This window comes from Charadrius vociferus, unplaced genomic scaffold, assembly GCF_000708025.1.
Source record: "Charadrius vociferus isolate BGI_N301 unplaced genomic scaffold, ASM70802v2 scaffold308, whole genome shotgun sequence".
In the NCBI taxonomy this organism is placed as follows: Eukaryota; Metazoa; Chordata; class Aves; order Charadriiformes; family Charadriidae; genus Charadrius; species Charadrius vociferus.
Window position 1 is genome coordinate 2,133,197 of NW_009649929.1, and position 22,563 is coordinate 2,155,759.

A 22,563-nucleotide genomic window follows, 5' to 3' on the forward strand; every position below is an offset into this window, starting at 1 on the left:
AGACGGGGATCTCGGCGGGACCGTGGCTAGGGGTGGGGGGGGAGGCGGGTCTTTTCAGAGTCAGCTTTGGGAGGATGTTAGTCCTCTTGCGACAGGATGGCTGCAGTGACCTCCGACCAGGCCCAGCGTGGGGGCTTTTATCTTACGGGCTTAACTAATACCGAGAAGCCCGTGCAATCTAGGCCAGCAGTTTCCAGCTAGGGAGAAGGGGAATGCCTAAGAAAAACACTGGGATGCTCTGGCCTCTGGATGAAGCCTTTCTCTTCTGTAGCAGACGTGAAGAATGTAATGTTTATTTTTGAGTCAATAGGGAAAGGAGGTGTGCTTTGCCAAAAACTTGGCTTAGGGAAATGAGCTGGCTTGGAGATGTAGGGAGTCCCAGTGAGGAGCTGGGGTTTGTGGGGGAGGGAGGATGGGAGCGGGGCCAGCTTTGCTAAGGGTCGGGCGCAGCTCCTTTTTTGAAGAAGAGACAGCATGGCTTGTTACCCTGAAGGAGGGCGGCAGCCTGTAGTTGGGGTGTAGATGTCTGAGGCAGGCGAGAGAAACAGTTTCTTTTCAGGACTAGTTTGCATCTCTCCTATCAACCCCCAATCTTAAAACAAACTTTCCAGGAAGTCAGGAGAAATGTCAGCCTCACTCATTACCTAAATCATTGGTTCCTGCCTAGGAGCAGCTGATGCACAATCAGAAAAGTTGGGCCCCTTTGGACTGGCTCTAGTGGAGGAAACTGTTTAGAGAAGCGTAAAGCTACTTTTCAAGACCCCATCCTGTGAATGAACTGTGGAAAGCGGTTCAGTCGTCACTTGAACAGACATTACTAATGCTTCCCTGTACTTTTAGGGGAATTCTGCATTTAATTCATGGTCTTTCTGGCACACGGCTCATGGAGCAAAGACGCTATGGAGTGTGTAACGCCTTACCACTGGGGTATAGGAGGAAGAAATTGCTGAAGAGTGATTATGACCACTGTTGCTAATAAATGTTTTCTAGCAGCCACTGCTTGGTAATCAATTTTATCAGAGACAGAAGGGATCCAACGGTCAATCAAGACAGTAGGAATTTTTCCATTTGGGTTAGTGGGATTAATATCACGCTTATTAGAACAAAGAGAAGTCATTGTATTTTGGCAGCTTTAACTGCTTAAAGTTAGTTAATATTAAGTCTAAAAATACATTTGCAAAAGGACAGAAATTTGTAGTATATAATTCATAGTAAAGAGCTTTACTAAACTATTGTGGATTGTTTGGTACAGATGGAAATTCTAGTTTAAGAGAACAGCAAATCTGTGTGATTTGCAGCCTTTTTAATGGAATGATTACATAATGTCTATAAAATGAGTAATTTCTCTTCTAGGACTTTATGGAGATTTGGATACTCTGCCAGACTACTGAAAACTAATCATTTTAGGACAGCTGCATCAAATACATCATTTCCAGCAGTTTGGATACTATTGGCGCAATATTCTGGCAGAATACCTGGGCGCTTTGTAGTAGTTAAAAAAAATTGGTTTTTTACAATGCCTGAAACTGTGGAGGATAAAACTAATCTAGAACTGTATTCACCGCATCCTGAAGTGCGTGGGATGACAATACTCAACAGAGAAGCTTTTAAAAGGACAGTTGTTGTTCCAGTTCTTAAAGTCAAGAAAGAAATTGTAAATACTTTGCTAAAGTCACTGAAACATACAGTACTACAGCGTCCTGGTCTGAAGCGCGTGATTGAGGATCCAGAAGATGAGGACAGTAGACTTGTTATTCTGGATCCTCATAAAATACCAGAATTCTCATTGGGAGAATCAGAGCAAGAGGTATTAAAGCAGCTCAATGTTCATCCTGAGGTGTCCAAGTATAACTTGGAGCTGACCTATGAAAATTTCAAGTCGGAGGAGATCCTACGAGCAGTCCTTCCTGAAGGTCAAGAAGTCACCTCTGGATTTAGCCGTGTTGGTCACATAGCTCATTTGAATCTGAGAGACCATCAGCTACCATACAGATACTTGATTGGTACGTAAAACAACTCTTCTCAAGAAAGTAATTCGTATACTTTGTATATTGTTAAAAAAATACTTCAGCAATTATTCTACTGGTAAATTATTACTTGTACAAAGAAAACTTTTGAGCGCTTTTCATTCTTTATGTTTTAACTTTAAAGAGCCTTGTGCTGATGCTGTAGTTGTGCACAGAAGGCACAGTTCTCTCCTCTTACAGTAATCGTGGTCTCACTTCACTGAGCATTGGGTCAGGGTAAGGTGTGTGCCTTAGATGTCACATCTGCAACTCTGAACCATTAGAGGAAGGTTGTTCTAATACATGCTTACTTTTGTTAATTTAACTGTAAAAAGCAGTGTTTGTATCTCTTGCAGAACGTTAAGAGGTTGTAGTGCCTTAACCGGAGTATCTTTTGCCCTCTCTTTCAGGCCAGGTTATAATTGACAAGAATCCGGGAATCACCTGTGTAGTGAATAAAACCAATATTATTGACAGCACATACAGAAATTTTCAAATGGAAGTGCTTGCTGGAGAGAGCAGCCTGGTAACCAAGGTACAGGGTTTTTTCCACTGTTATTTTGAATTTAATATGTTAAAACCCAAAGGCATCTACTGGAAAGATGTAATGAAGAGATGCTATTAAGACCATTCCTTTGCACAGTGCCCTTCCTGAAACCCCTTTTAGAGTGTAAGACTTGGCAGTTACTTCTACGTTCATTTCTCCTGGTCTGCCAAGAGCAAACTCACAACCGTAGGGATCATGAAGATACATATTCTTTCAAGTTTATGGCCTAGATTTTAATGATATGTAAAAGCAGCTGAAGTAAAGGTTTCTTACAGAGATACTAATTACAAACTTGTAGCAAGGGGTGTTTCTCACTCTAAAGCCAAAATATTTAGTGGATTTGATCTTAGAAAATGCCGTCTCTTAATTTCACCAAGCCTTGTACAGTGGCTGCTACAGAACGTAAGACTGTTTTTTTTTAAATCTCACTGGCTTTGCAACTTAGGCAAGATTTTGCCTATGCCTTTTTCCTTTCTGTCAGCAGCAAGACAAACCTCGCCTCTTCTCTTTTGACATTTTTCAGGTGTAACGCACTGTGAAACTGCCAAGTATTCTTCATGTAGGGTTTCTTGTCTTTAGCTGGAAACTTGGCCACTGGTTTGACCAAAAAATATTTTTCCTACCTGTTAGCAGTTTTATACTTTTAGAAGAGAAAACATTAGATTACCAAATAAAAAAGTTGAATAGCTTGGTAGAACATCCTGTACGTGCACAGAGAAGGCATTTGAATCGTCAAGGCAGAAGCGACAATCAAATATTACGCAGATGGTATTAGCTCATTAAGCATACATCTAGCACACCACTGAGCTGCACACTGAGGAGTGCAGATACACCTCAGTATGTTTCTTGCTGGCAAAGCAAACGATGCAGTGATTTGGGTCCGAAGATCAGAGTCACACAATTCAAGTGTGGTGGTGCAAAGCAAAGTGAGTATTATCTTGCATTACACTCTCATCTGAATAAACACTGTTTCTTTTTAGGTCTGTTCTTAAGATAGCGGTCATCCCAAAGTTTGGATTTGGATCAGTTTCCAGACTCTGTCACCTGGAGAGATAAAATACAGTATTTTTTCCAAACTGCAGAATTGGCTCCCAGTGGCTTTGAATTTGGCTGACTGTTGCCATTCTTGTGCTGTATCATTCTCAGACGCTTATTTTTACTATGTGGACTCTGCTAAGGAGGGCTTGAGGCATCTTCCCAAGGTCTGCTTTCAATACAGGAGTTGTCAGCTAGCCACAAAGCTCTTGAAAAGCCTCAGATAATATTTTTTTTAATGGTCATTTTAAGTTGCTGCTTTATTTCCACCTGGTGATTGAGACATGCATAAGCCAGCCATCTGGATTGACAGTTGGAACATTCCTTATGGCTTTTTCTGATGAGTAGATCTGTTTATATGAGATTCATGTGTACTACTAATGGGACAAATGTCAATGTATGCATTACTTTTTGATAAAGCACCTTGGTTTTTAGCTGTCTTAATTACTGATAATGCTTAAACATGCCTGGAATTTGAACACAGAGGCTTAAGCAAATGTTTTGGACTTTCAGGTCAAAGAAAATAATATTGCATATGAATTGGACTTTTCCAAAGTCTACTGGAACCCACGTCTTTCCACAGAACATGGCCGTATCGTTGAGCTTTTAAAGCCTGGTGATGTCCTTTTTGATGTCTTTGCTGGGATTGGACCTTTTGCTATTCCAGCAGCAAAGAAAAAGTGCCACGTATTTGCAAATGATCTCAATCCTGAATCGTACAGCTGGCTCCTGCACAACTGCAAACTAAACAAAGTAGACAACAAAATAAAAGCGTTCAACATGGATGGCAGGGACTTCCTCCTGGGGCCAGTAAGAGAAGCACTCAGTAAAGAGCTCCCACTTCTGAAAGAAGAACAGAAAACCTCTTTTCATATAGTCATGAATTTGCCAGCTTTGGCTATTGAATTTCTAGATGTTTTCAGGCATCTCTTAGTTGGAGAGCCATGCAGCACTGCTGGCCTTCCCACAGTGCACTGCTACGGTTTCTCCAAACATGATGACCCCGCCAAAGATATTCAAGAACGAGCTGAAGCTTCGCTGGGAACCTCCTTAGATGGACGCTGTTCTACTTACCTGGTTAGAAATGTTGCACCGAACAAGGAGATGCTGTGCATCAGTTTCCAGATTCCAGCGGACGTGCTGTACAAGAGGCCCTGCCCCGATGAAGGTAAGGAACAAGCCTCCTATGTGGCACTTGGATTTCGGGCTACACCATTTGCTGTCCCATACTGGTCCCACCTTGTCAGCCCTGGGGTCACTTCAGGCACGTGACAGTAATTCTGTATTGGGTTGTGAGCACGGAGGTAGTCGGCAGGACTGAGCGCCCGCACGTGTGCGGCAGCTGCAGGGCTTCACGCGCTCTCAGTAACAGCCGTCCGCTCCTCTGATCCCAGCGTGAGCCTCCACAGGAAAAAATGGTGGACTGGATAGGATCATCCCACAGGCCATAAACCAGACCTTTATGCCTCAGATTGTGTACTGGGGGAGGATGGAGTATCTAACATCAAGCACGCGTTTCTCTTAGCTAAATACTTTAGAACTGGAGCTTCATTTTCACCCAGGGTAGAATGATGTACTTCCAAGTGATTGGTCCCAGTTCTGACCTTCTCCCTTATGCTTGCGTGGACTCGGTTTAGGTCTGGAGTCACTACATCAGCAGAATCTGGTTCTGTACAAGTTTAATTGAGAAATGGATATCCTTAGACATCTTTTGATTTTTTTTTAAATTTTTTTTTAATCGGTCATTTCTTGAAGTACTTGTAGAAGGTAGTTGGTTTCAGTGATCTTGGGCTTTGTACTCTGTGACGAGAGGGGAGAGGCTTTCCATCTGCAGTTACGTGAACTGGAGGAAAGGAGGTTTTGATAAAGCTGTAATGCCATGAAACTTATTTTTACGCCGTTGTTGGGAAGCAATGAGATGTCAGTCAACATGTAGCTCAGTACAGGTTTTTTGAAAGTGCTTTTTGGCATTCAGTAAAGATCCCCCATTATTGCTGTAATGGTTTTCATTTGTGACAGTTAAGCCTGATTTTAACTCTCCTCTCTTCCTGTTAAATCCCTTAAGTGTAACATGGCTTGTGGTTTAGTTCCATCTGTTTACTGTATATTAAATAACTTACTTTTTCTCACCTTCTTCCAGCAAAACCAGCCTCCAAACGTCTGTGTACCAGTAAAGATTTTCCTGAAGAAAAGTTACCGAGTTGAAGATGAGAGTTATGGTAACTACCTTAGTAGTTTGCATACGGTATACTTAGGTTACCTCTGGTTTAACCTTTGAATTATTTGAAGCGTACCTGTTACCCATCTCAGGTGCCAAGATGCGTAATGCATGCTGCAGCTTTCCTTTGTGAGCCTTGCTCCCTGCATTTACCTTTTTTTTTTTATTTTAAATTGTGGGATCAAAAAAGCAGATTGTTGTTACTCTAAAAAAAAATAAAACTTCGCCTTTTTTTAATAAATGTGTTTGGTACTTTTCTGCTCTCTATTGTTTCACACCCTGTGATAATTCAGTGACACAGACCGGGATAGTTTTCTGCTTTGTCATTTTGATAATGCGTGGTTTTGGCGAAAATGGATTTTTATATTTTGTCGGGTCTAGCAAGATGACTTGCCTAACCTTTGCACTGGATTCTCTTTGCTAAATGGTTTTGGTGTTTAAGAATATTGGATTACTGTTAGCAGATGCACAAACAGCTCTTGTGCAAGCAAGATAACCTTTCAAAAATGTAACCCAAGATACAAAAAAGGCTCAAATAGCCATATATACTTGTTTGTAGGCTTTTGGCGTAATAAATGCTTTTTAACACTGAGATTTAGTTAGGGATTGGTCCCTAACTTAGCGTTTGCTCACCGTTAAAGCAGGAAAGACTAATCATTTGCAGATTAAGTACAGGCTTGCGTTGAAACACTAGACTGACAAGCAGTACCTGGCTGAACAGTCCTCTCGTCTTGAAACCACTTCCTCCTGTGGCTTTTGTGCCTCAGCTGTCTCCCAGCTCTCCCTTACCTCCCTGACTGCTCCTGTGTCACAGTCCCTGGACGATCTCTCTGACAGGCTGCCTGTATTCTGCAGGGATTGAAAAAGCCTCTGATTTCCTTTGATTTCCTTTCCTTACCCATCCAAACTATTGTTGGGCAATGTCAACCACAAATAGTTTATTTGGACAGAGAACTCAGATCACCCTCTTGGTTTCAGATACTTTCCTTCAGTGCAAGCTCAGAGCTCACGCTTAGCAACACAGTGACCGGATGGCTATCGCCCTCCCTGGCTCTGCTGCTGTGGCTCCGTCACTGGGGCCTGTAACCCCACATCTCGGTTCTCACCCAAACAACCGTTAAGGCCCATAGATTTGTTTTGCTCAGCGGCTTTATGTTGTAGCCTTTCCCTCGGCTACACCACCAGTGCTTTTGAGGAAGCCTTCACAGCGTGGTTACCGCTAGATTGCATTTATCAAATCAGGGGGAAAAAAAATCAACATTACTCACTCATACTATCTTGCGAGCTGCTGTACAGATTACTTCCCTGGCCTGCCACTCCCGCCCCAGCGTTCCTCCACTGGCCTTTAAAATGGTATCGCAGCAGCTTTACCCTATTTGTCCTTGCTGTCAATGACAGGCACATCATATCCTCTCCCTGTCAGTCACTGCTCCTCTAACAGCAAGCACTGGGCTCTTGCCTCCGGCCTGCGATGCTATCTCTGCTGTCTGTTACGCTGTCTCACACCGCTGCATGCTTTCCTACCATGGCCCTGTGGGCATCCCATAAATGCTGAAAGCTGCTCTTGTTCTTTCAGAGCCCTCCATGAACACTGCTGTAGCGATAAGGCCCTCGACCGTTCTGGAATGATGATCAGCCTGTGATCTACACTAACGCACCTGTCTGTACGGCCAGAGACTACAGGTCCCTTTGACTGCATGCGTTGCCTCACTGTCCAAATTTAGGGCTTCTTGGCATTACTGCACTCACAGAAACCTGGCTTTGATCACCATTTTTGTGTTAAGCAAGTCAACTACATAGCTGTGATTTTCAGCATGTGACTAAAGTATCCCAGGACAGGGAAGGATTTCAGGTCTTAAAAGTTTTGTTCGCTTAAGGATTAAATGCCATTGTTATTTTAGCAGGACAACTTTATTTTAGATGCCAGTCAATGGATGACATGTAGCTATACTCATAACCAGGGATTTTTCCATATTTCTGTGCAGTTGCCACTCTTGCATATAACATTTCCACATTAAATCGCAAACGACAGCCAATGTACATGCGAGTTGCATGGATGTATTTAAATGATACATATTAATATGCATATGCCGTTTTGCATTCACTGAGGCAATGACCTGAGGCTTTACAAACTGAATATAAAGCAGCTCCTCGGTGAGGTGTATCTTTACCAGCCTGGGTGAGCCCAGAATAGTACAGACTCCCCCTGGTTGCTGCCACTCCCTTCCAGGGTCCCGAGCACAATCGCCGAAGGACTGCCGCTATCTTGTACCTGGGAAGAGGAGACAGGCTGTCAGCCATCTGTGGCAGAGGGAACGAACTCCCACAGCTGCTGGCTGCTAGGAAAATGATCAGCTAGGTGGTGGTGGCAGCCATCTACCCGCGAGTGAGGGAACGGGTAAATAACAGGCATGTCAACTTTTAAGCCGTGCAGCTGAGAGGAAAGGAGGAAGGGCCGCAGGCAGAAAGCAGCACTCATCTCGGGGCTAGACTGCAACACAAGTGCAAGTGTACCCGCGGTCTCTAACACACATCGTGGGGCTGAGTCCTACACAACACGCAGCCACAGGCTTTCTGGCCCAGGCCAGGCCCCGTGCCCCTGGCAGGGAGCTGTACTCCGCAGGCTACAACCTTTTCTACACCTCCGCCCTGTGTGTAACATTACCTGCTGGCAACTATTCTGGGCACAAACAACAGGATTTCAGAGAAAGGGCAATGGAAATTTTGACACCTCCCTCCACTTTCTTTAATAAAGGAAGCACTGAGTCTGGAAGAGAGCTTATTATTCTCTTTATTATAACATAGAAAAAATACATTAATTTAGTACACTCCTCAGAGCAGTATTCAACTATTAATGGGGGACCCATAAAACGTGGTCCAGGCTAGAGGCTCTCGCTGTCCTGGGCATTTTCCAGTGTCCTGCAGTTTATACATACTCACGGCAAAGACCAATCCTGCCACAGGACGCCCATCTCTGCTGCAATTAGTCCACCTTCCACTACGAGGAGAGGGGAAGGAATACATAAAAGCAGCAGATCAAGGGGCAAGGATCATCCCAAAAGCCAGACAAAGGGATGAACACGTGACAGGAAAGTTGCAAACAGAGCTAAACAGGAAAAAAACCAAACCCAATTTTGACTTAGCCTTGTATCAAGGCTTCTTAGATTGCTTCTGGAGGAACACAGTTGGAAGACTCTGAGCTAAAGATTTGTTTTCCAGACAAAGGTAAGAACCAAGTGACATGAGGAAGGATCCTGCATAAGAGTTGTGTCAGCACAGTTCCAGGGTTTCTCATCTCATCCAGCTGGCAGGAGGAAAAACCCACTTGTCTGAACTGGGGAAACTAGTTTTATGAGAAGAAAACGTAGGCTTGAATATTGACACTAAATGTTATAATCAAAATGGCATTTAAATGCTTGTGCAAATAAAACCCTGCAATAAGAGTAAAACCACAAACTTCAATAAAAAAGTCTGGCTTTACTTAAAAAAAAATTTACAAGTGTATTTCTTTAAACCTCAAACATATACAGCTGAGTTATTCACATCTTCCATTAGATGTGGCTTATTGCTTCAGCCTCCCTCAGCAAAGTGCCACATGACTAACGAGTTTCCCCCTCCACAAAAATGTATCTACCATTTTACAAAGCTCTTGTGCAGATGGGTTGGTTTTTTTTCCTTTAACACTTAAACACAGCTGGTTTTACACACAAAAGTGACTGCAGCTTCGCCGTTGTGCAGATGGCAGCAATTTTACCCAACCTTTGCTGGCCTGACTTTCTTTTCGCTCCGTTTGGTGTCCCTTGATCGCAGGCTGATGCACACTGGCTAACTGGGGTGCCAGAAAAGACCACTGAAAGCATCCTGTAAGGCTCGGTGACAAGCAAGAGAAGAAGTGTAGCCCCCAGCAAGATCCTGCGGAGAGGCGGCTCGTACATGGTTGAGATACCTAGAACAAAGAGAAGCGTTATTTTAGAGCAGAAATAAACACAAACACCCACATAGTTCGCAGAACAGCGAGGTCCAGGCTACTTTTGGGGAGAAAGCAAGGAGATGGAGCTGCCACTGCTAGCTGCCTACGGACGCATCAGCATAAAACTTCCATTAGTAAAAACAATGATGAAGGTGATGCACCTTCAGGCGAGCTGCCCAGCCGGCGCACTGAAAAACTTTGGCTCTTTGCAATAGGCTGCACAGGGTTAAGTACACTCAATGGTTTGTATTTTCTGTGCTCGCTCTGGCAGGGAGGGTTGCATTGTCCCCACCACCCCCTTCGGTAGTTCCTTCTAAGCCGAGGAGGACACAAGCCTTCCTGCACTCCCATGGGAATCAGAGGGTTTCAGCTCTGTCTGGGCGCGCCCCAAAGCCAACTGTGCCGGCTGCTCTGATGACACCAAGGCTGAACTTTGTGCTCTCAGGTCTATCTTTATCTGGAGTAAGTCTACCGACACCAGGGAATTAGATCTGTACGAGGCTGTCATCAACATTTTGGCTAAAGAAGCCTCTGAACATCACAACTGATTAAGCATCATCACCCATTTGCAGAGCCATCTAATTTTACACCAAACCAGCCAGACCGATGAGTTGGTGTTGAAACACGCTACCTACGCTGGCACTGCCGCAAGCTCTTGGCTCTCCTTAGTTCCTTCTGAGGGCCCAAACCCAGTCACGCGTGCCGAGAACTCCCATTAAAGGTGTCTGCTCAGGGGGGCTTGAATGGTTCCATTCAATGCTGTAACCCTATAGCTCTCACACCCCACGTAAGACAGATACAAGACCAGATTCTCAGCTAGTTTTGCACCCAAACCCCAACAAACACAGAGAGAGACACAGGCTGTAGCCCAGCACGATCAGCACAATGACCATCTCAAATTCTGAACACCAGATAAAATACCATAAATGAGAACCGCTTTTCGCAGTCACCATGTGAGCCACTGAGCTTCACTAGCTGTTTTGATTCATCACTTGGTACATGTTGCTCCTGGGAAGGTTGAGTCATTCCACCTCTGGCTTGGCAATTCAAGCATAAACTTGCAAAACGCATACAGCCTTTTATAATGTTATCCCGAGAAACCTAAAACAGCTGCACTTTTGGCAGGAAAATACAGGACCACCAGTAAAATATCCAAAACAGTTGCATCTTTTAATTTATGACTGTACACTGTTTCCATAAAGAGTATATAAAACAGGTCAGATTTTATAGGTAAGACATAATAAACAGTCATACCCATTGATGCCATAAATGTGTAGAAAAAGAGGTTACTTAGAAATGATTAATTACAGTTTTAAAACTGTATTTCTTGCACCTTATAACCACAATGCACAGACATGAGCAACATTTCTGAGTGATTGTCGGTGAGACGCTGAAGCCGAGAGACTGAATTTCCCTCCTGTGGCCAAGTTCAGGTGAGCTCTGCTGCTTTGTACCAACTCATGATGGAGTCTGGTCCTCACTTCTGAACATGGGTTCCCATCAGCACGGGCAGAGACATTAGGGCGCAAACCCTTTTAGTAGCGTTCAGTCCAAAGGGAAACTACAAACACAGCAGCAAAGCTGGTCCCACCTCTTATTTTGCAAGGGAAGATGATCTGCAGAGAGCTCCTGTTTTGTGGGAGAACGCATTTAATAGATTTTTTTTTAATTTTTTTTTAACATTCTTGTTACTTGTCCCTTAATATTTTAGGAGGAAAATCTCATCCCTCCCAAAGGCCTTTTACAACTGCTGTGGGAGACAGGAGCTCCTTCCCCCAGCCAGGAATGATGAAGGGATACTGACAATGACAAATAATTTCCTTCAAAATGTTGGTGTGAAACTACCTCCACCCTCCAAACCAGAGTCTTATAAAAATCAATTCCCATCTCAGATTTTACTTCTATCATGTTTATTTCATTGTGCAGACTTCATTTTCCACTCATGAATGGAGCAGTCCAGAGAAAACGGGATTATTTTACGTTTTTATATTAACAGAGGTTTGGTTGTGTGTTTTTCATTATTTTTCTTATCTTTTGTTACATATCACTAAAAGGAGAGAGGGAGAGTCTATCATAGAATAGTTTGGGTTAGAAGGGACCTTTAAAGGTCACCTAGTCCAACCCCCCTGCAATGAGCAGGGACATCTTCTACTAGACCAGGTTGCTCAGAACCCCGTCCAACCTGACTTTGAACGTTTCCAGGGATGGGGCATCTACCACCTCTCTGGGCAACCTGTGCCAGTGTTTCACCACCTTCATTGTGAAGAAAAAAAAAAAAAATTATTTCTTCCTTATATTTAATCTATATCTTCCCTCTTTTAAGTTAAAGCTATTGCCCCTTGTCCTATCACAACAGGCCCTGCTAAAAAGCCTGTCCCCATCTTTCCTGTAGGCCCCCTTTAAGTACTGAATGGCTGCAATAAGGTCTCCCCGCAGCCTTCTCTTCTCCAGGCTGAACAACCCCAACTCTCTCAGCCTGTCCACACAGGAGAGGAGCTCCAGCCCTCAGATCATCTTCGTGGCTCTCCTCTGGACCCACTCCAACAGGTCCATGTCTTTCCTGTGCTGAGGGCTCCAGAGCTGGATGCAGTACTCCAGGTGGGGTCTCACCAGAGCAGAGTAGAGGGGCAGAATCTCCTCCCTCGACCTGCTGGCCACGCTTCTTTTGACGCAGCCCAGGATGCAGTTGGCTTTCTGGGCTGTGAGCACACTTTGCTGGCTCATGTCCAGCTTTTCATCTATCAGTACCCGAGTCCTTCTCAGCAGGGCTGTTCTCAATCCCTTCATCCCCAGACTTTACTGATACTGGGGGTTGCTCTGACCCAGGTGCAGGACCTTGCATTTGGCCTTGCTGAGGTTCACATGGGCCCGCTTCTCAAGCTTGTCCAGGTCCTTCGGGATGGCATCCTGTCCCTCAGGCATGTCAACCACACCATTCAGCTTGGTGTCATCTGCAAACTTGCTGAGGGTGCACTCAATCCCACTGTCTGTGTCATTGATGAAGATATGGAACAGTACCAGTCCCAATACAGACCACTGAGGGACACCACTTGTCACTGATCCCCATCTGGACATTCAGTCCTTGACACTACCCTCTAGATGTGACCATCTAATTGTCTCTCTTTTTTTAGGTCATCTGCAACTGGGGCATTAGTTTCGTAAGAAAGCCTGATTTACAGCTATTACAACATTTACAGTTAATTGGTATCTGATCTCTGAAGCAATACAAAATCATTGCCAAAAAGGCTCAGATCAACTTTTACTATGGTAACCTGCATTAATTCTCCTTACTCCCGTGAAACAAGCCCGACACGCTGCTGGCTGTCAAGTGAGGTCTTTATTTTCCTGTTAAGTATCTAAACTTACTGCTCTTGACCCATTTAATTACTGTGGTACACCAGGCAATTGCAAAGAATCTGCCACGCTGAAGCCACACAATGAGAAGCGAATGTTTCGCTGGCTTTTCCACACCGATCCGCATCTGTGCTGCCTGAATCCAGCCGTGCCCTTTGCAGGAGTATCTCTCTGAACTGGATTCTTGGGGTTTCTGGCAAAGGTCAGCACATCTTTTCATGTACACCTTTACAACAGCAGCAGGAAGAAGCGCTTGCCAAGTTTTATTTCCAAAAAGTCAAGCTCCGTTAGGTCTTGGGACCTGGAGGTAATTGCTCTCACTAGTTAGCAAATTCCAGCACACTAGGTCTGTTTTTCATAGGTTTATTTTAAGTACCTGTAAATCTTATAAGCAGAAACCAGGAAAGAGAGGTTTGCTTTTTCTGGTGCAGTTTTTTAATGTAACTTGTTTTTACTGAGGGCAGACTAAACTCTGACGTTAAAAAAAGCTTGCGCTATTATTTTTGAGCCGGGCTAAAGGGCTGTGTGTTCTCTGCCCCACAGTTTCACACTTCCCATTCACCTTAATGCCTACGCTCTGCTTCAGGCTCTGCCCAAACAAGCCTCCTTTCCTTAGCTGCAGCCATTGGATGTTGATCTTCCCCATTAACCTTTCACATCAGTTAAAACACATCGTATTTTGTTCTTCATGAGCCTTCAGGGGGCTCATTCCTGACCTTTAGTTTCTCATCACCATGTGAAAACAAAAAAAAAAGCCTCCTGTTTCCAAGGAAAGAGGCTTAATTCACACTTGGTGCAGAGGCTCAGTCAGAATCAAGTTGGTCATTCCTGGGAGTGGGTTTCCTTCATGTTTTCTCTTTTCCAAAGGCCACGTCACCATCACTTCATCAGGAATGACTGGGACCGCTGGAGAATTATGCGGAGGCATTCAGCGTGGCAGCGGGCACGATCCCCCATGCCTTTCCACCCACTGCCCAGGCAGCCGCTGCACCACTTCAGAAAACCAGAGGACCCAACACCAGATCATCAGATGGCAACATCCGAGACCACTGGCAAATGTCGTCGTCCTCCCCCCCAGCTCGACAGGGCAGTCTCGTTTCAGAGAAATTCAGGAAAGATTTCAGAAACAATCAGAGGGAGTGAAGAAACAGCACAATCAAACAAGGAAACAGGCTAAAAAAAAAAAAAAAAAAAAAAACCAAAACCCACCCCCCACCCCAACTTCCAAAAATAAAAAACAAACAAAAAAAAAAAAACCCAAAGATCCAACCAACAAGCCAAAAAACCCCACCAACTTCCCTCTACCCACCCAACTGAAAGTATCATTGCCTGGGATTATTTCCCACAATCTTCCCCCATCTACCCAAGATAAATGCAGTTCCACTGGTGTTTCTGCAGATGCATTATTAGAGGTAGACAAGGAATACTGTGTATTTGGCATGCAGATTTTGTTTCTTTTGATCTATTAGGTATTTTATGGGGGTGAAGAAAAGAAAAATCACTCACAAGTTGTTTGACAGAAAAAAGATAATGTAATTCTATTTCTCAGAATAGATTTACTCTCATCTGATTATCCACAGTATCCAAGACAGAAAGTAATGGGGCAGACCTTAGATCTGGGAAATTCTCCAGATTCATCATTTAAATAATAAATAGTGGTTGCATGAAAGCAAGCAAAATACTTCAGTCAGGAAACTGTATAAAGCATTAGTAAGGCAGTAGCATATGCTGCATTCCTGAACCTTTCTGGAGACAGTATTTTCATTAGATTTACCAAGTCTCTAGGATGAGCTATCAACGCATTATTCACAGCATACTCGCACAGACGGAGTCTTATCAGATGAGACAGGCACATAAGAAACTGGATTTTCTCTGCTCTGTTTTTTGTTGAGGAATGTGTGGCCTGGGTGACTCTATAGCCCCTGAGCAGGTAGAAACTGAGCTCCTCCACTCAACTCTGGATTTGTTTGAACCAGTTCTACCACACAGTCAGTCCATGCAACCAAAGCAGAATTTGCTTATAAAACTAGACGAGTTCATTGCTATTCTTCATTAAATAGCCCTGGGGAATTCATTTGGGAACAGGCTTTCGCTAGGTGTTATTCAAATATGGTGTGGCTCTCCTTGTCTCAGAGACTGTAATGTCTAAGGCAGGACAAAGACGCTACACACAGAAAGCTGGTACTCAAAGTGGCAGCGCAGAATAGCAATTCATCCCTCCACAGACTATATACAAGCCTGATCCCAAGTACTCAAAAGTCAAAAAGCAGTCTTTCATCTATTTTAATAGACACTCTTTAGTTACTATCATCATATTCAAATCTTAAAAAAAACAAAACAGCTTTTATTGGTATCAGAAATTCCTGCCAAACACCACCCAGCACAGCCTGTTCCAACACATAATGCACCTTTAACACAACCATGAACTCGGCAGAGGCTCCTCACGAGCCCAACTCAGTACCTCAGGCAGGTACCATGCCTGAGGTCAGGCTTCCAGCCCTGATGGCAGCAAGGTACCTACCACCAGCCACTCTTCTCCACTCTCCAGGACAACAAGAACCAAATGGGGAAAAAAATGTATTTCATAGTTGAATTGGAAAAAATGTTCCCAGGAAAGGAGTAGGTCCAGGGCTGCCCCAAGGAACCAAGACATCATTTGGTTGATAAATACAGTGTAACCGTTTTAATCACTTTAATCTGAATGTGAGCAGGAAGTCAAAGTGGACAACAAATTGTCACAGTGTGGGGTTTGCTGCAAGCACCAGCAAAGGGGCAGGCAGCTACCCACCCAAATAGCTGGGGGTTGGGGGTTTGGTTAGGGTTTTTTTTTAATGCCTCTGGATATTATGTTTCTGTGTATACAACTGAAGCAATCAGTGTGAATGTCAAGGAAGGGCTAAGCATAATGAGGTCAAAAGACAACAGATACCAAGGCAGACATAAAAAGAATGTATTTTTAACCAGGTTGTGTCACCTGTTAGTCTTGCCGCAGGACAAGACCAAATACAGTCCATAGTGCAGGGGTACAAGGAAAAGTCACTCCGAATGCCACAATACAGTTTTGGTTAGCAAAAAAAAATCCTGCCGAAGGCCAGAGAGCTACCATAAACACCACCATTGAAGCCCCAGCAACCCCACTGCAGACAGCAGATCCACGAGTTCAGATTCAGCTTAGCAAGCCAGTCTATTTTTTCATTATTAAGAATAACGTTTAGCTTTGCTAGTTTTCTGAGGGCTTAGTGAGCAGAAATTGCTCACCAAGGTGTCAGATGAGTGCCAGACCCCAGCCTTTTCCATGCCACAAACTTGCTCAGCCCATTTCACATACCTATGCCCCAAGAGACTGCTGCAGAACTGTCACTTATTCATCACAGTTCTCAGAGCTGTGCCCAGAGTTCCTCTCATTCAAACCAGCGTGTGATCAGGTGTAGAAGCTTATGACGTGCTTGTAAAACCACCACCTATGCCTCCAACGCAGGACACGCAGTAGCAATTCTCTTATTTAGGGGCTGAAGCTGCCAGAATTGACAGCTGAGTCCATGGTTGGTATTACGAGCAAACCCTCTGGTTCCAACCAACTCTACCTTTGATGACATTTTCAGGGGCTCACTGGAATTGTTTGGAAATAAACATATCTATATTTAGATGATGTTTGAGTATTTCCCCCCCCCTCCCACCCCTTTACTTCAGACAGAAACATCAACCAGCTTTCCAATAAGGAAAAGTTAAAGTCTTCATCTTGCAATAAATTCTTCAAAATCAGATGCCTACTGACTCTAATGGGTCTCTATTCATTACAATGAACATTTAAGAAAAAACTTCTTAATTGGGAATTTGAGTTCATGGCTCCCAGAACTTTTATTTCTCAGTTTTAGGACTTTTAAGTAAAGAACTCTGTTCTACCAGAAATAACTTTTCCCAGTAGAAAAGCCAAGAAATCCCTAACCCACAAAATCAATAAAAGACATTTAGGACCTCTAGTGATTCTCTCCAGCCTCTTCCATCTGCTTTTTCTAAACAGCAATTTGTTTCAAACGCTGTCAGAGTGTCTCTGGGCAGGAGTACATGTCAACTGCATGTGGTGAAACAAAGTTCTTTAAAATTAAAATAAAACAGCTCTGCCACAGCGCACCTCAGCTAAGATGGAACAGCACAGAGGTCTGCTACCAGACACTGAAAGGGGGGGGGAAGCCTAGGAAAATAACATTAGCCATGAAACAGCTGTCTCTGATAAAGCCAGCTCTCACGCCAAAGGTAGAAATCAGTGACCAGTTATTCTTCTTCTCTTTTCCCCTTCTACCTTATATCAAAGGACAAACATTTCAGACCCTGGCAGCCCAAAGCCGCACGTGCCCTGCTGCAACAGCAACCCGGCAGCATCTCGGGGCTCAGTGCTCCTGCTCCAAAAGCAGCAGCTTCACTCCTTACCATTCAGCTACCGCGGTGACCAATAAAAGAATCTCCAGGGTGTTTAACACAAAAACTAAGGCACATTTATGTGATGTTTCACATAAACTGTTTCCTCTTTAATGGTGAAACACATACATAAACTGTAAGATATATCTAATTACCTATATCAGAGATTTTATTACAAATTACCTATGACATTGCTGAATACAGTTGTGAACCTTGCAGTAAAAAAAAAATAAAAAATCTTTAAATGCAAAGACACAAAGTCAAAGGAGCCATCCTTGCTGGGGGGATGAGAACAGAATCAATTTTTCCCATACTGCTTTCCCTGAAAACTTCCTCTTTTTGCAATGAAATCCGGACTCCAGAGACCAAACATTTCCACTGAAAAGATAATACATTAGGGGATGGAACATAGGAAAATTTTCTTGTGACAGCTATCTCAAAATACCTCTTCAGTACTCCTAAGTGAATGCGTCATTAAAAAAAAAAAATAAAAAGGAAAAAAATCTAACTCTTCTACTGGTAAAAAAAAAAAAGATTAAAGGAAGAAAAATTTTAGGGAGCACCTGGTTCTCCAGCATTTTCCTAGCGCTGCAATTCTACTGCTGCTGTAGTTTTTAAACAGACAGGAGACCAGAATCAAGGACCCACATTTATTTAACACATAAACAAACATTTGCCTTTGGAGTAACTGAGAATCCAATGCTATCGCCTAAAGGTAAGACAAAAAAGCCTGGAGAAATGAAGATCAAAGAACAAGGAAAAATGCCTTCTGCCCTACAGAAACTGTCTGATATAATTTTAAAAGAAGTGGATGTTTTAAAGTGTAAAGACAGGAAACTAATGATGAAAAAGGTTTTATAGAATAAAGGAAGCTTTGTATTAGTCTGACCTAATATGCATTTTCTACATTTTGTATGCCGCAGGCTGAATGACAGTGCTGGGATACCACTTGCAGGCTGTGCATACAGTAGTGCCTGCAGAAACCTGTAACAACAACTTTTAGACAACTCCAGTCCCGCTGCAGGGTCCTATCAAAGAAGGCACCAGCCTTGATACAATTACTTCATGCAAAGAAGGACTATAAACTCAAGGTACTATGGACTACAGACTTAAAGACTATTGACTTAAAGGACTGTGGACTATAGACTTAAAGACTACAGACTTAAAGCACTCTGAAATGGAACCTTAAATGGCACAAACTGACCTATATCCATCTTTGAAGGAATTGCAAACCCAATTACACCTGTAGGCAATATGTTAAAAATGTTAACAAGTTAAATAAACCTTTTTTTTTCCACTGAGTTATGAAAGCTAGAGATTTACATTCAACGAGAATTCGCGTATGTAAATCCAGTGCACGTTTGATAAATACATTTTGCACCTCATGTGAGCCCAGAATTCACCACGGGTGTCTGCATATTTCCTTTGATAATAATCAAATGCTTCATTTAATCAGATTCTCTTAGCGTTTGACCAGGCAGCATCACTTGTGTAAGTTTCAACCTTGGAAAAGGTAAATGCAAGAGAGCAGCCATTCCTGCCTTTGCAATCTGAGCTAATGCTGGAAATCTTGCATGGACTTTCAAAAGTTAAAGCAATGACAGAGGTTAAATTGTTTTGCTGGGTTTTTGGGGTTTGCTTTTTTTTTGTTTGTTTGGGTTTTTTTTAGAAAAGAGGAAGAAAAAAAACAAAACAAACCTGAAGGTGCTCGAGTACACCATAATCCCCAATAGGCAAACTTCAGAGAAAGGAGGCATATTCTCAGCTGGTCTAAGTCAACTGGTTTATAGATTTCTATGCTGTTACAGGGCAGATTCAAGACAGTGATTATCTGAAAGTTCTCATTTTAGCAAGCGACTGCCTGTTTGAAAATAAAAATGGGAAATGGAAAGCAGAACCTGCAAACACAATCCTTTGCAAGCAAAGGAAAACTAAAGGCTACCCAATTTCTTTTTGTTCATGTTTCAACTCTATAAAGCATAGAAGTTCTATGCTGACTTTTCTTTCTGGAGTTGTTGGGGGCATCCTCACATACCGCTTTCCTCCCAGTAATATGTTTAGTCATTTTAATAGCTCCGTGCAGGTCAGTCAACAACCATCACCGATTATGCTGTGCAAACAGTTTGCTTCTTGTTGCTCACTGCACATCTCAGCACCGCACGGTCCTCCTGCCGGTGTTCCACACACCGTCTCCAAAATACATGCAACCACTACCATTTAGATTTTTATTTTTTTTCCTTTAAACTGAAAAGATTTCTGCTTTAACTCTTTCCATTGAATTCATTATCCCTGCGTACTTAGCTGCTAACAAAAGGTTAATGTTCGTGTCTAGGAACCTTGCTCAGAGGAAGCCTTCCTTCAGTGCAAGTGACTTCCGTAACTCGTGCCTCTGCGAGCAGAGGGGTTGGGAGCGCTCTTGGATGAGCGGGGGCACCTGGTCCCCCATTTGTCATCTTCCTGAGGTCACCCGCCAGCTGTCTGTCCTCTCAACACCCAGCCTTCGCCATCCCGGTGAAGGCATTCTCTCTTGCTCAGGTTTCCAGGCCTGAACTTCCAGATACAGTAAATCAATCAGCCATCGCAGAAACTGCTCAAACAACTGCAAGTAAGCATTTTAGCACCCTTGAGCAGCCTCGCTGCGTAACAAGGACACTGCAGTCCTAGCTGGAATCCAGCAAAGCACTCGCTCTGCATGACTAGTATAGATTACACTTCGGAGGACTGCAGAACTGCAGCTACATTTAGTCTATGACTAAATCAGGCTCCACTCGTACTTGACCCTGAGAAGAATGTCATTGAATGCAAAGGCCTTTTCTCAGCTATGATTTTTTTTTATTATTATTATTTTCAATGGCTAAAAAGACCATTAAGCCCTCATTTCTGTAACTGCAAAGTAGCTCTCTTTTTAACATGTTGTGGAAGTGTTTTGGCATGGCTTGATCTTCAGATTTTTCATCCTTCCTCCTGCCCTCCAACTACAGAATCACAGAATGGTCAGGGTTGGAAGGGATCTCTGGAGATCATCTAGTCCAACCCCCCCACCAGAGCAGAGTCACCTACAGCAGGTTGCACAGGACGGTGTCCAGGTGGGTTTTGAACATCTCCAGAGTGGGAGACTCCACAACCTCTCTGGGCAGCCTGTTCCAGTGCTCCACTACCCTCAAAGTAAAGAAATTCCTCCTCATGTCTCCCTCACACACTTCCTACTACCTGAGTCAGAATTATTTTCACAGACTTTTTTTTTTTTTTTTTTTTTTTTTTTTAAGAATAGGGCAAGTTCAGTCTTAAAGACATCACTGTCTCTTTCCCCACGACTTGGGGAATGTTTCCCTGGCTTTGACTTGGGGAATACAGCACCTCTTCTATAGGCAAAAAGAGAGAACACAACTCTTATTCTGAAAGACACTTCTTTTGGACATACAAATTCTTCTTCTAGGGTAAAAATTCCCTACGCTTCCTCACACTCTGTCTTTTTCTCCAACTTCCACACACCCCACTGTGTACCATAAATCCCCCAGCGCACAGCAAGCAATCCATATTGATGAACTGAGGCTTTGAGCAGGCTACATGAAAGAGATTCCTCCTGGACCAGCTTCCATGTAAATTACACAGCTGTGAAGCAAAGGGAGCCCTTTCTGAACAGAGCGCTCAGTCAGGAACATCTACAGAAAGAGGATGGAGATGCGCAGAGACTTTTTTCCTCCTTTTTAGTGCATTTTGTTTGATGCACAGTGCTGTGGCAACAGACCACAAGGACAGTCATGGCTGTACCACAGCTGCAGAGCACAGGATGGCCTGCCACAAGCAGAGAGGAGATATTTTTGCCCCAGAAGCTCTGGTAAGAACCTTGACTTTGGGCTCGAGGCTGGAAAATGGACTGGTTGGCACACTTTTTTTCCACATTGAAGGACTGTTTTAGTCCTAGCAGGGGAGAACAGAGCCCCCAGGGTGACAGGCATCAGGCATGGTCACAGCCAGGCTGCAGACTAATGGAGGTCAACATTCTCCATCACCCCTATGCTCTCCCCTAGTTTGCCTCCTCCATCTACCTGCCCTGTTGCGCAGCTCCGAAACGCCACTGCAGGGCACCAATCTCAGTAAGAATGATGAGGCTGGACCTAAGGGGAAAGAAACACCACCTTCTCCCCCCTTCCCAGCATAAATGACTGAGAGCAGGAAAATAACACCAGAAATGCATTTACCACAGCCACAGGCTTTGCCCCCACATCACTTCTGATGGAAAAAACATCATGTGAACAACAAAAAAGCTGTATATAACCTCTGCTTTGAAAATACTGTCTCCCCAGGTCTATTCTGTTTTCCCTGTGACACAGCATCCTCTGCTCTGAGGGAGTAGCAATGAATTCATGTTGTATGATAATTCCAGTTTAATATGACTCAGAAACAAAATAGCACAAGATGCACAAGAATTTCTAGGGGGTTTTTAACCTCTGATACTGATCAGATAAGTAAGCTGCCAAACCTAATAATTATCTCAAATGAATAACTACGAGCAAGTTAAAAACTTGCTCTGTGCTCGTAGTCATTCATTTGAGACAATAAGAACCCAAAGTTATTTTCTTTAGGCAGTATTTTGAAAAGCATAATTGTCGAAAGCAAGACAACTGCAGTTTGAACGACACTATTTAAAGAAGATGAGACTGTTCAGGTCAAAACAAGGTGAAAAAGACAGCTCACTTGGTATCGCAGCTGACTAATGCTCTAACGCATCAGACCCTCTGCTTCTTCAGGTTCTGGCTGCTGCTGATCAGGTCAGCATTTCAGCCCGATGTTGAGGATCAAGTTTACAGCTCTCAGCCATGCTGGCATTTGCTCCTCAGGAAGGCCTGGAAGAGGTGGGAGGGAGAAAAGAGAGGAGGGCAGGAGGTAGGAGCGAGGAGTCATGCGCAGCCTTTTGGCTGAGCTCTCAAACACCAACCTGCAAAAGAACCATTTACCCCAATCCATCACAGAGCAGTCAAAGACAGCTCACAGAGGTGGAGAGAGAAGGGGAAAG

General features: G+C 43.6%; 3 protein-coding genes across 3 annotated transcripts in view; 1 reads left to right on the top strand and 2 right to left on the bottom strand.

Moving 5' to 3' along the window:
• The window catches only part of SLC38A6 (solute carrier family 38, member 6), a 42,815-nt gene extending 42,000 nt beyond the window's left edge, over positions 1-815 (bottom strand). The window contains exon 1 of the mRNA XM_009891218.1: positions 804-815. Coding sequence (XP_009889520.1) covers positions 804-815 — 12 coding nt within the window. The remainder of the gene's footprint in view (positions 1-803) is intronic.
• Positions 816-1,357: 542 nt separating this feature from the next.
• TRMT5 (tRNA methyltransferase 5) lies at positions 1,358-4,860 on the top strand. Its single transcript, XM_009891219.1, has 3 exons — positions 1,358-2,003; positions 2,417-2,541; positions 4,102-4,860. The coding sequence occupies exons 1-3, from the start codon at positions 1,517-1,519 to the stop codon at positions 4,858-4,860; spliced, it is 1,371 nt and encodes a 456-aa protein (XP_009889521.1). The 5' UTR covers positions 1,358-1,516.
• Positions 4,861-9,631: 4,771 nt separating this feature from the next.
• Positions 9,632-22,563, bottom strand: part of MNAT1 (MNAT CDK-activating kinase assembly factor 1) — a 95,544-nt gene continuing 82,612 nt past the window's right edge. Inside the window, exon 9 of the mRNA XM_009891220.1 lies at positions 9,632-9,752. Within this exon, the coding sequence (XP_009889522.1) occupies positions 9,632-9,752 (121 nt within the window). The remainder of the gene's footprint in view (positions 9,753-22,563) is intronic.

Bases quoted from the DNA above. Each gene is read 5' to 3' on its own strand.
- TRMT5 (XM_009891219.1), top strand. From the start codon at position 1,517: ATGCCTGAAACTGTGGAGGATAAAACTAATCTAGAACTGTATTCACCG. The intron at 2,004-2,416 runs GTACGTAAAACA...CCTCTCTTTCAG, and splicing joins ACCATACAGATACTTGATTG to GCCAGGTTATAATTGACAAG. The intron at 2,542-4,101 runs GTACAGGGTTTT...TTGGACTTTCAG, and splicing joins AGAGCAGCCTGGTAACCAAG to GTCAAAGAAAATAATATTGC.